The sequence below is a fragment of the Poecilia reticulata genome, unplaced genomic scaffold, assembly GCF_000633615.1.
Source record: "Poecilia reticulata strain Guanapo unplaced genomic scaffold, Guppy_female_1.0+MT scaffold_485, whole genome shotgun sequence".
NCBI lineage: Eukaryota > Metazoa > Chordata > Actinopteri > Cyprinodontiformes > Poeciliidae > Poecilia > Poecilia reticulata.
The window spans coordinates 1-13,273 of NW_007615245.1; the positions used below are offsets into that span (position 1 = coordinate 1).

General features: G+C 38.1%; 1 protein-coding gene across 1 annotated transcript; it reads right to left on the reverse strand.

Moving 5' to 3' along the window:
- Positions 1 to 1,346: 1,346 nt before the first annotated feature.
- LOC103461033 (cytoplasmic dynein 2 heavy chain 1-like) lies at positions 1,347 to 11,448 on the reverse strand (the record flags this gene model as incomplete). The annotated part of the gene is made up of 5 exons (XM_008403353.2): positions 11,244 to 11,448; positions 10,611 to 10,736; positions 3,071 to 3,181; positions 1,709 to 1,778; positions 1,347 to 1,432 (listed from the first exon to the last, which is right to left on the reverse strand). Coding segments are annotated over exons 1-5 (552 nt in total), but the record flags the coding sequence as incomplete, so codon positions are not given.
- Positions 11,449 to 13,273: the final 1,825 nt, after the last annotated feature.

Below are 13,273 nucleotides of genomic sequence, written 5' to 3' on the forward strand. Positions count from 1 at the left end.
ATATATATATATATATATATATATATATAATCTATGTGAAGGGAGAGTGTTGGAGGTTCTGGGCTGGTGCTTCTTAAATGACTGTACTTTCCATTTTTTTGTCACAATATGTCATTATTGTTGATACTTGCTCAACTACCATCACTTGCCATCAAATGACTGCATTTTTAAAGCATGTACCTTCTGAAAATCCCTTGACAGTGTCTGACATTATGGAGGTTAGGGAACCAACATTTCCATTGTCTGACAACTCGGGGAGCAAAAGCATTAATTCAGTTGTATTGATCCATTAGTCTACCCGCAGCATGAACGAGAAGTATCAGGTCAAGAGGCTGCTCTAAATTCTTAAAGTGGGCGCAGTTTTAAATTGTGTGGTGTGCAGTCTGGCCAGTAGACAGCCTTTCTATAAAGGCTTATACATTCATGCACAAGGCCATACACAGATAAAACATTCCCCGAAGCCTGAGGCCCAGCACAACGTTAAATACGATTACAGAAGTCAGTGAGGAAAACAAAACTGACCTCTGGGGAAACAGTTTTTTCTTTAACTATTTATCGTAAGTGCTTGTGGATAATATGCGTAAATGAACTAGTTATACATTCAGACAGGTGTTTGCATATAAAGATGTGCGCAATGATTATGAACACTATAGTTATGCATCTAGTTAAAACTGAAACCGGACAGGGAGGCTTCCAAGAATTGAAAGAAAGAACCATTTTCTTACAAAAAAAATACCCTTTAGTACTGGATTAAATTTTGCCCAGTAAAAGAATATGTTATATAAAAAAACTAGAACTGTCAGCCACAATTTTAAACAAGTTTTTGGACATAAAAACAGATGTCAACAGCATCAGCATCACTGTGATGCCAAGAAAGTTATTTCTTTCTGCAAAGAAATAACTTTGTAGAAAGAAAATTATGGTTTTGGCATAAAGAGGGATATTGCAAAGAGATGTCACAATGTCAAAATTCTTCTGCTAAAAAATTTAGCAAATGGGTAAATATTGCTATTTAGGATTTGGCATGCTGATAGACTTCTACCGAAGAAGTCTTAATTCTTAAATGAAATCTAAATGTGGGATTAGTAAGATATTTGCAAAGGGTGTGGACACTTATGCAACCAGGTTAATAAATCTATTTCATTTTTATTTTGTAATTCACCCTTAGATTTATTTTTCAGATGGAATGCACATACTAAAAACCACAATAAAACAAAACAAACAAAAAAAGAATTTTAAATGATTCATTGCAGTCTCAATTTGTTATGTCAGAAAAACCTGGCATTTTAATAAAAGAGTAAATATATTTTCTTTCCAATACATACTGCTGGGTTTGTGTGTTTTACCTGGGGGATGTAGTTCCGTCTCTCTTGACAGACAGCATGGAACCAAGCCAGACAGAACAGAGACTGGGCTCTGGCCAGATTGCCTCCTACACATAAAAAAAAATCATCAGCATCTCACAGCCACAACAAATGCAATGCCCAGTCATATGTACCCTGGTTTTAACAATCATGTTGTTATATCGTTGCAGAGTGTATTGTGCAACAAAAGGCCAGGCACTGTTCTGCGGTAACATAACAACAAAACATAAGAAGGGACACAAAGAGTATGGCTTTGACTAGCTGGATAACTGTTTAGTACTGTTTAGTCTTTGCATTGTAATATCTGAGAAGTGAAGTAAAGAGAGTGAAGGACGGGAGACAACCTTTACTGATCTGCTCAGGAGTCCAGGACTCATATGTTCTCAGCAGATTCTTTTTCAACCCCGGTGGAGCCTGCAGATGGCAAAAAAGCAATTAAGTAACGTAGTTGCCGACAGAAAGGAAGATTTTCTTTACCTCATAATAAATGAAAATCAGAGTTTCTATACAAATCAAATATTGGGGTTAGGATATGATATGACACAAGATAATTGATTTTTTTTTTTTTCTGATTTGGTAAATGTAAGGGAAAGTCAAAACATAACACAGAGGAAGACACATCCTCTGAACAAGGTCACTAAATAAGATACCGCAAGGGGTTAAAAACGTTTCTACTGTCAACAGATACCCCGCTGTTATAGCAATTTGTTGCCAACCATCAATTTTATTGAGATGAGAAAATAATACAGACATCAAGTAAAGAAATAAGCATGGCAAGGTTGTCACTGTTGGATGCCTCATAGTATTTACCACAGGGAGACCTGGAGTGCAGAAACATTTTTTGTGCCGTTTAAAACTAGGAGTTTTTGTTATTTGGCAGTTTATGTTAACCGGTAATTAGAATGGGCTCTTTAAATATTTGAGATATGTCCAATTTATAACAAAAATAAGGAGTACACAATGGCATTTGTTCGTGTATTACCAGCCTTGTTGAGAATTTGGTAGCCCCATCTGGAGGATTTGATAATACACACAAACACTAATGCATCTACTAAATTTGCTAAGATTTGCTGGATATGTGTTGTTAACCCAGTAGGTTAAGTCAGCCTCATTGGGTTGACTTCACTTCTTGAAAAGCAACCTAATACCAGAAAGCCTGTAAATTCTGCCATGTCAATTAGCAGAATTTACAGTATTGATTTTAAGATTTAAATGATAAGACTGACAGCTGCCTTGCAGCCAAGAAACAACGTGTCTAATACTTTGGTTGGCAGTGAGAAGAACTCAAAAATCTGTGCAAATATGTACAATGTCTGTAAGCTTGGCCATGAAATACTATGAGCTTGCCTGAGGAAAAAGAAAGTGGTCTGACTTATAAAGAGAAAGCAGACAGACAGAGGCTGTTGGTGCAGCATGCTTGGCTGCTTAAGCAGCTAACCCCATGAGCATGGCTCCCATCAACAACACACTGAGCACTAAAGCATGCATCACATACAAGCTGTGCAATTCTGCATATCCCTACAAGGTATAAACAGCAGAAGAGAGACATGTGAATGCTGTTCACATTTCAATCTGGAGGATGAGTGGAGACATATTAGCATAGATACATAGAAACTGACAACAAAAAAATTGCTTGGATACATGATTCTGTGTGTGTTGCACAGAATCGTGTATCATTTAGCCTTACAATGTTATATGTTACCAACCTCATAAGTGATCTTAAGGCTGGACTGCAGTAAAATTGGGGGAAATCTTGGGTGGACTTCTGCTGTCAGCCAAAGACGGAAGTTTGCTTTAGGATGCAGGACATTTAGTTCCTGTGAAGGAAAATAAGAGGAGAAATTAGATAAATTAAACACACCAAGAGCTCAGAGCAGAACTAGACTACTACTAGGCTATGTATGCTCAATTTACATCCTTACTGTGGCAGGCTGGACCAGCAGCGAATTACTCTCACTAAATAACTGAAGGTATATTGGTGTCCAATTAACATGTCTTTCGTGCATCTAGAAGTGGCTTAAAACTCTGTTCCCAGCGACTTTTTGTTGTGGGTGTTGCATGACTATGGAGTGGTAGGGATGCGCCTACTAAATAAACTTTGTTAAGAGCAGCAACACCTAAACTAATTCTTGGAAATAAGACACACGCGCCACAAGCTTGATTAATAGCTAGGGAATTAAAAACAAAATCAGTTTTAAGTTATCATTAAAGAACTACATATTAATTTTCTCCTTTTAGATTTAGACGAAAGAAAAACCCTTTGGTATTTTATGAGTAGCATGAGACAGTATATTTCATACATATTCATATGTATGGCAGTACCATTAGTCTTTTTGTGATATTTATTTTAAGGCAGAATGCTCTTTTGGATATTGTTTTCATGTCAGAATTATTAAGAATGATAGTCTTAAGGAACCACACATGGTTCTGGTTTGCAGAGCCTTTAGCAATTCAGTCCTTACATAACCAAAGCAAGAGCTGTACCTTTATCCTTGACATAAAGTAAAACTTGTTTTCAGCGTGGGCTTGACTTTGTCAGGGATGTTCCTTGTTTATGATTCTGTTTGTGCTGTTCATGGACAGGATGTAATGGTGTGAATGTGGAGACGAGCGAGTCTGCTTTGGGGACCTCAGGGCCTCATTTCCGCCTAATGCAGACAATGTGGTTCTGTTGGCATCTTTGGGCCATCAATTTCTGCTTGTTCTGTATGTGTAAAAATTAATAGAGGGATTGGGGCTTTGTCTGCAATAATGCAGGTCGTGAACACAGTTGAGCCACAGTTGAGTCAAGTTCTTTGCCAATAGGCAAAGAACTTGACTTCCACATCCATCTATGTTTCCACCCCCATCTATGATCATATTGATCATGAATGGAAGAGCAACTCCAGATAGTTAGAATGGGCTTCCTAAAGGTGAGTCCAAGGAGGTGGACAGAGAATTCGGGGACCACCAGAATGAGCTGAAGTGTCACTGGGGACAGTGATTTCTGGACCTGTTACCTAACCGACCAGCGTCACAAAAGAAGAAGTCAAAGAATTAATAGATGGATGGATGAATGGACTACAGAGCACAGCTGATTTTACATTGTAAATCTGTCAATTAGTTGCTTTGCATAAAATCTGGTTATTTTATGCAAATAACCAGCTCCAAGACCAAACATGGAGCTAAATAAATAGACAGGCAAACAAACAAACAAACAAACAAACAAACAAACAAACAAACAAACAAACAAACAAACAAATAAATAAATAAATAAATAAATAAATAAATAAATAAATAAATAAATAAATAAATAAATGTGATAACCATATTTTACTGTGTAATTGTATATAATGAGAAAAATAGCACTAAGTTTTTTTCACGGGAACACAGCAAAGTAGAAGCTAATCATAATGAATTTTAATAACTGTTCATTTCTGCCATTCATTTGTTCTCTCCACTGATTCTAATCTCTTTAAAGCCTTGAACTGTGACTAATTCTCCACAATTACAAAACATTCACCTACTTCTATACATAATTTCTATCATGCTTTCCTCTCTTTTCTATTGTTTTCACAGTCTTCATTGTTGTCCTTGAGTTTTCTGCATTGTTTTTTTCTTCAAACTTCACTTTCAGCCATCCCTCCACATACCCCACCTCCCTCAGTGTTACTCAAAGGCGGTTAAAAATAGCCTCCTGGCAGCTCAGGGTCTTGTGTCATCAGATTGGGTACTCGAACACAAGGGCACACACAATGAACTGTAATCAATGTGTTTCTGCATCATTTGGCGCCTAATTCATTCTTGTGGAAGCACACGTGATCACAGATAATCAAAGAACACGAGAAGTGACAGCCCTCAAAGGAAACTCTTCATACCCTTGTTGTACTTGCATACGCGCGTGTGTGTGTGTGTGTTTTTTTTGTGTGATTTGTTTTTAATCACAATTCCACTTGAAGAAACAATGGCTGCAGCATAAAATACAAGAGGACAAAGAAAAAAAAGAAGATGTATGAAGGGCAAATAGAGTTGGAAGTAAAAGTCAATCTCTTCTAGTATCTGGACATGAAAACGTGTCATTGTTAGAATTTATTCATGCAGTTCAGAGACTGAAAGCCAAATCATTTAGCCAAAAATAGATAAGGATATATTTCAAGCCAACAGGCTTTGCAACTGCACTCTACCGATAAGAATTATTACATGTAGAAAGTCCTGATAATACCGTGACACCATATTTAGAACAGTGATAACAAACAAATCACAACATATTAAATGGTGATTGTCAACAGCAACAAACGCAAATCACCCATAACGTCACTGTAATTTGTAAAACACAAACATTTACAAACAGACTGTTGGAAAGATCAGGCTGTTCTAACACAAACAACTTCATCTACATGATCTAGTCAAGGGCCAAATGCTGGCTGGTGGAATCCAGGTACAGATTGATTAAACACAAAGAGAGAAAGTGGGGTTATAGGTTTGACCTGGCATTGTGGGTCAGGTTTTCAACCCAAAACAAGCTTAAAGTGACTTAAGTTCAAGATTAAGCCCACAAAGTGGGCTGAAATGAAAATAAACCCTAGATTTGATAAGTTAAAAGAGTTTTAAATATACAGAAGACGTCTATTAAATCCTTCAATTTTCAATACATGCCTTCTTTTTGCAGGTTTATCAGGGGTGATACATTTCTCTAGTAATTAGTGGGCAGAGGATGGGATACACTGTGTGCACAATCACCAGTCTATCAAAGGGCAACTATGAAATATGCAGGTCAAAAGAACATGTACAAAAACAGGAACAACAATGGGAAGTGGTGATTTATACATGCTGGAATTTTGATTTCCCTGCGAAACATGATTTCACACTATACTTCTCAGACCTTAAATAAAAAATAGAAATGAAAATGGTGACAAGATCAAATGAAGGACTAAAATCAAGAGGCAGGCCCTCTTCTAATATTCTCCGACATCAAATCAATAACAATCATATTTACTCTAGCGGCCCTTTGAGAAAGTGAAATGGTCAACACTGATCTAAACAGCTCTCATCTAATTCTGTGGAAAAGGTTCACTGAAGTCTGACGAAGGTGCTGTGCATTTCAAAACTCCAGTCTGTCTTCTCTGATGTAATAAAGTGGGTTACAGTTTTTAACCCAAATGTTTGGTTAACTCTATTCAATTTCAGGCCAAACCACATTAACCCAGTATTTGGAATCCCAAAACAATTCAGTAGTTTTAGAGGTGTAGATAGAGAGAATAAGGATGTAAAAAAAAGGGAATGATTATGAGCAAATGGGAATGAGATGACATCTGTACTGTCAACTTAAATTATGAACACATACCATCTTGCCTCTTTTTGCTCTCTTTAACAAGCCAACTGCTAAAGAGAACGAGGTGAGCTCAACAAAGACAGATGGTGAAAAGATGAAAGATCATGAAGAAGCTCAAATCAGACATACAGTAAGACTGACCAGATGGACATAGAAACTGAAATACAGAGATGCTCAAACATAATATTCCCATTGCAGATTTCCCCCTACAAACAGCATCTCACTATTCCTTAACTTCATCTCTCCACTGCTTTGTTCCTTCTTTCCTGCACCTATTACCACTATTCCTAGGGTTGTGTAGCTTTTTCATTTTAAGCTGATTCCTCAATGTGCAAAAAAGTCAAGCCAAGGAACACATGAGTAGTTAAATTCATGCAATTGAAGAAATAAAATTGGCAATAAAAGTTGAAGAGTAACAAATGTAGAAGTGGAAGGAACTGGATGCAAAGGACAAACAAGGAGACAGAGTGGTGAGAATGGTGAGATGGATGAATGAATGTAATAAGCCGTGTTTTAAGCCACCGCATGAGAGCAGCCCGAACAGAAGGGGATCTCTGGTCCACACGCCCACATAGGTGAGACCACACATATATGCAATCATACAGAGACACACACACACGCACGCACGCACGCATGCACACACACACGCACACACACATGCACAGAGACCAATTATGACCAACAGTTGCCTCCCAGTGAGAAATGACCTACTACTTTAATACAACACTAAAACAGAGCCCTAGGAAAACCCAGATAACACAAACAAAATTTAAGAAATTGCAGGGAATAGATAAATTCACCCACGATTCGATATTCCCCAAAAAATAGACTCTAATCAATGTCATAAAAAAAACCGCACACCTACATGTATATCTTCGAAGGCAGGAAACACACTCACACACACGCACGCACACGCACACATGCGCGCGCACACACACAAGCACCTCCAAAGCCACTAATATGTCCTGACAGGTGGAATGCAAAATATGCATGAGAAAGCAAAGGACAGAAGGTAATTTTAGATATGATAATTTGGCCAGGCAGCAGAAAGCACATACGAGGATGTGCGTTGGGGTGAGTTTGTGTGTGTGTGTGTGTGTGTGTGTGTGGCAGTGTACTATTACAGATAAACACTAATTAGCTGGGATGAAGCAAGGGACACATATGCAGCATTATGACAAAACATCCTCCAGGCTGTTCTTTCCACTGACCTTTAACCCTAATCCCAACTAAAACAGGAAGCTTTGATGCCAGGGCAGCCATCACTCTGGAAGACAAGAAACTCACTGGGCTATAGCTCCGTCCATACAGCAAACTGTTTTGGGGTGTAGCACTGAAATGATCCCATCACAAGAAAGACTGCAAAAAAGGGACAACTTTCACCAAGCTTGACCATGACCCCCAATATTTTTAATGTAGGTAAATGTACCAAATTCTATTGGGTAACCCCAACAACAACACTCTTTGTTGTGGATGGTGTGAGTGAAGGAAACAATCTACTTTCAGTGTTGATGAGTTTTTTAAGCTCAGAGATACAACAAGCTATCACAACATATTGAGACACCTCTGTTGTCCATTCAGGATGTGAGAGAGCACTGAATGTTTGGCAGATAAAAGAAAGGCTAAGGACATTATAGGAAAATTACTCTCTAAACTTGAAAGGATTAAACAAACTGTTATGGAACAGCCTAAATTTTGCCGACTTTTGCAAATATCAGAGTTAAGGTAGATTATATATCAATATTCTCTAAGGCATTCTCTCTTATTCTTGCACCAACAGCAATTCTGTGCTCTCCCTTTCTCATTAAATGCACTGAACAGATTGATTGCTGGTTTAGTTTGTGGACCAAAACAGTGTAGACTAAAAATGAATGATTTCAGTCTGTCAGTTTAAAAATCTCTGACAAGGCTAGAAACCTACTCACTATTCCAAAAGTCAGAAGCAAACATTCTGAAACAGCCTAAAGGTTTTATGCACCAAAAAATTGGAATAAACTTCCTGTACAATACAGGACCGCTGCCATCCTGAGCTCCTTTAAAACAAGGTTAAAACTTTTTTATTTGCTGTTGCCTAATCTTAAGATAGCTTATTATTTTATTTTAAAAATCAGTTTAATCTAAACCTATTGTGATGTGTTTTATTTATGTTGTTATTAATTCCAATTATAACAAGATACATATAACATCAAGTTGACTTTGGCCAAAACATGCTATAAAGTTGCCTTACCTCCGCTGCACATATGTGGAGACTTTTCTACAAAACTTAACAGCCCCTTGTTCTTTCATGCTTCTGTGCAGGGAACATATTTCAGAATTAAGTTCACTTGCAATGAGCTGAATAGTACAATGTGCCTTTTCTTTTTCTTTTTTTTTTTTAAATCGATGGACTTCAAGAAATGCATTTCTCTCTCTGAATCGGCTACATAAGATCATGACAACAGATGGATTTTATGTCTTCAGTTCCACACTTCCTTTGAGGCAAGCTTTGTTTAAACTCAGTAAATTGAAACAGAATTTTCTCTCAATTCATGTTGTGAACCTGTGGCATAGTTTTCTAAGCTTCACTTCAGTTTATCACAATGTTGTATTCAGTATGCTACATTAATCTTATTGTGAAGAGTGAAAAAAACAACAAAACCCCCCAAAAAACAAACCACAAATCACATACATACATACATACATGTTAATATTACATAGCACAAACTGAACAAACTACCTCTGAAGCTTCTCTCCCACAGAGTCAATAAGTTCATGGCATCGCGTTATGAACTCGACACAAAGAGTGACAAATGACAGTGAAAGGCAAAAGTTTTTTTTTGATAGCAGACCGTATAACTGTGTTAAAAATTTTTAAACTTTAATGCGTTGCATCGCTAGCCCGTGCGCAAACATGTTTGTGTACGAGCTCAAAATTTCATATGCAAGAATTAGGCCAGCTGCTAAGTTGGATGAGGACAGGTGACCGGTGACTCATCACACAAGTTCCATAGGAAATGAATGGAGAGGAACAAGTTTTTGATACCAGCACTAATACATTCGCAATTAAAAACATTGGTTTTATGTGACTGCTAACTCTCACTCACTGATGATAGCACTTCTTATTTCTGCCCTGGATTGCATTAATGGAATATTTTTCATCTGACTGAATTTTAAAATGGTGACGGAAAAATCTGAAGGTCGTCCGTCATTTTAACAAATTACAATTCACACCGCTGACCACTAGGTGCAGACATCCAAACACTTTCAACTTAACACACAGAGTACAGATAACTAACTCAATCAAAAATTTTCATCCGAGTATCATCTCTGACCTGGACTCAATGCATCTCGCTATCCGTGAGCTGACAGAGCACAGCAGGATTATGGATAGGAGCACGTCTGGTGCACCAGAAGGAGCACATATGTTGTGGGATTTCCTCCTGCTGCCCCTCATTCACAGAGCTTTTTTGATTTCTGATTGCTTCAGTTCGAGAAATGTTTCCCAAATTCAAAAATTTGGCTGAATTGACACTTGTAATTCCAGTCTCCACTGTGAGCAGCAAAGAGATTCATCCACCAGATCAACATCAAAACCGAGACATTTGAGTAGACTCGTTCTGGTGGACAATTCAGGTTAACTGAGTCTCTTTTTCTTCTATATATGTAGATATACGTGGGAAAAAAAATCGCAAAATTTCTACATCACCACATAATCTGCAAAAAAAAAAAAAAAGTGAAATCCTTGAGGGACTAAAGAAGTAAAGATAAAATCCCTAGCGAGTATGGATCGTTTGAATCCAATTTGCTCATAAAATAATCTTTCTGTGGATTAATTTTCATTATCATCTAGCAAAAACCACAAAACACAGAATTAACAGAGAAAACAATATAAAACAAATATAACCTAGTACTTAAAGCCATATCCCACAAAAACAGCATAAACACAAAGTACCTACCTTCTCCAGAAGGGGCAGCCAGGCTGTGACGAGGTGGAGATTTTTCAAGCAAAGCCAGTCTCCGTTTCGAGAACATTCTCTAAGTGTGGCCAGGGCCACATCAGCCTGTCCCTGACCCATGGAGATCTAAACAGGTAGAGAGAAAAGGTTGGGAACAGGGGGAGACAAATGGAATCAGTGGGGGAAAAAAAATATGTTCTGTCTTTCAGTCCAATGCTGCCTTGCAAAATTAGAGAGCTGAACTTTTGCCTAACATTTTAATTCACCTATGTCCTCAGTCAGCGTTTTCTCATTTAAAGCCAGTGGCATAAAGTGGATATTACTTATTTGATTACTTACATACACTATTTAGGCATAATACTCTTTAAAACTTGACTTTCTTGTCTTAATTTAATGCTAAGTAATTTAAGGAATAAAAAAATCTTTAAACACCACTTTCCCTTAGTCGGTGTATTACAAAACCTTATTGGTGGAACAGTGACACAGGATTTATGTTAAAACTGTGATACACAACAAACATTCAACAAGCTATGGCACACTAGTCTGTGGATGTGATTGTGCTAGTCTGTCGAAAACCCTTTTGCTCCCGTTAATCTCCTGTGTGTTCTATATTTGTATTTTGCTGTTCCCTACCTCATGGTAATTGTCCCTGCCAATAGTTTCTGCTGCTAGTTCTGCAAGCTCCTGGGATGGGTCTGCCCCTGGAGAGATGATGATTAACACCGGCTCCCACTCCATTGTCTCAGTGTAGAGACGTCGCAAATTCAGAGGAGGAGGGGAAAGCTCTTTCATACCTGCAGAAGAGGAGGAGACATATTAAATGATAATGAGGAGCGTGAAAGATATATCTGTGAAATGTCTTTAAATATTTTCCCCTGCCCCATTTTGCTATAGACCCACATGTCTTTAATAAAGTGAACTGGCCAATTAAACCCTCAGAACGGAACATTGGCATTTCAACATCATAGACCTTAATGTGTGAAGATAATATAATAATGAGTGTCAAAGTAACACTGTTTATGTGCTGGACGGACAAAGAAATCATGGAGCCTAGCAACAAAACAAAATTGGAGGCAAATGGAAACACATTAGAGCTGAGGCAGATTTGGTGCACATTAGGTGTGGTAAGATATTGAAGTTTATTGGCAAACATAAAACAAAGAAAGACTATGAATAGAGTAAGTTACGCACACATGTTGGGAGAGAAAATGTGAGGAGGATGGGGAGGCTAAAGGGAAGGCAATGATGGGGGAAGGGGAGAGGGCAAAAAAGGAAGACACTAAGAAAGACAGAGTAAGGGGTTGGGAGGGTGACGTGCTATGCATATTGAGAGGTAGGATTGCGGCAGCAGAAATCACCACGCAGCAAAAGAATACCTCGTCAGCCAGCTGGTGTTTGGAGAACAGCCTCTTATACATAGGTGTAACTCTAAGTGTGTAATTGAGTCTGTGTTGCTTTACTGAAACCTTTATGCTCCTGTGATATATTGATTTTGATGGTGAGGTATGAGTCAACAGTGAAATGCTTGCCCACACAGCACCAGAGCCTGTCCTGGAAATTCCGATGGGATGTTACTGGTGGATATATTAAAAGATGTATTAATGTGAACACACCCATACACTTGAGCAGAATGCTGTCCACTTTGACTGAGGCGAAAGACCAAGCCTAAACGTTAACTTGGTGTGTGCTACCAAATTCAGAGTGATTTACCATGGCTTGCACAGTAGAACATGCACAAAGTCTTGGGAGAATGAGCTGACTCGCTAAAAAGAAGAAAAACTGATGTTTGTCTGCAAAAAAATGAAGCATTTGCATAAAATCTGCTAACAAAAATTCATACACAACTGGCTTTGGCATGGTCAGATAATCAGTATTCGCACTGCAGCCCACCGTCCTCTGCCTGTGAATAGAAAAGTTCACCTTGGACCCCATAACACATAACAGAAAACAGGGTGAAATAAGTGAAGAAGATAACAGCACAAGTCCCACTAAGGCTGCTGTAAAGGCCAAGACATAGATTCAATAAAATATATGTTTTTAAATTCTCTACCAAAGTCACTGTGTATATATAAGTGCAAAAGATTTAGTACTTTTTGAAAAGTCCTGCATATGTGTGTGTTGTGTTCACTGAGGCATGCCTGTGTGTGTGTGAACAGAGAGCAGTGCCCAGGCCTGGACTGGAGGGATTGAGTGAGATTAGCTGTAAGAGGATTACAGACCATGCCTCATTAGCATACTGATTTACTGCCAAAAACACATACGCATACACAAAAAACTCTTCCGCCGTCCTGTTCTGATGTTTCATCCCTCTGTCTTGCATGCCCCCCCCACCAAATTCAAAACCATGTGCAATCTTATCCATCTCATGCATTATCCACTCACTGAATGAGTTCACTGGGAGTTTGAAGACTATAACTGTGTCATGATTAAGTTAGCATTTCAATACAATCACCAACAAACAAGAAAAGAAAGAAAAAGGATTCTAAAGATTTTGAAGAATATACGAAAGCAAATTAAAAAATAATCGTATTCTTCTTGTAAAAGAGATGGTATGACAGAAGCCAGCAATCTATATGTAAAGAATGATACTTTACTGAGAATAAATGGTATCATTGACACTGTTGTTTTTAAGGTCACGTATGTCAACTTGTTTTGTTGGTATA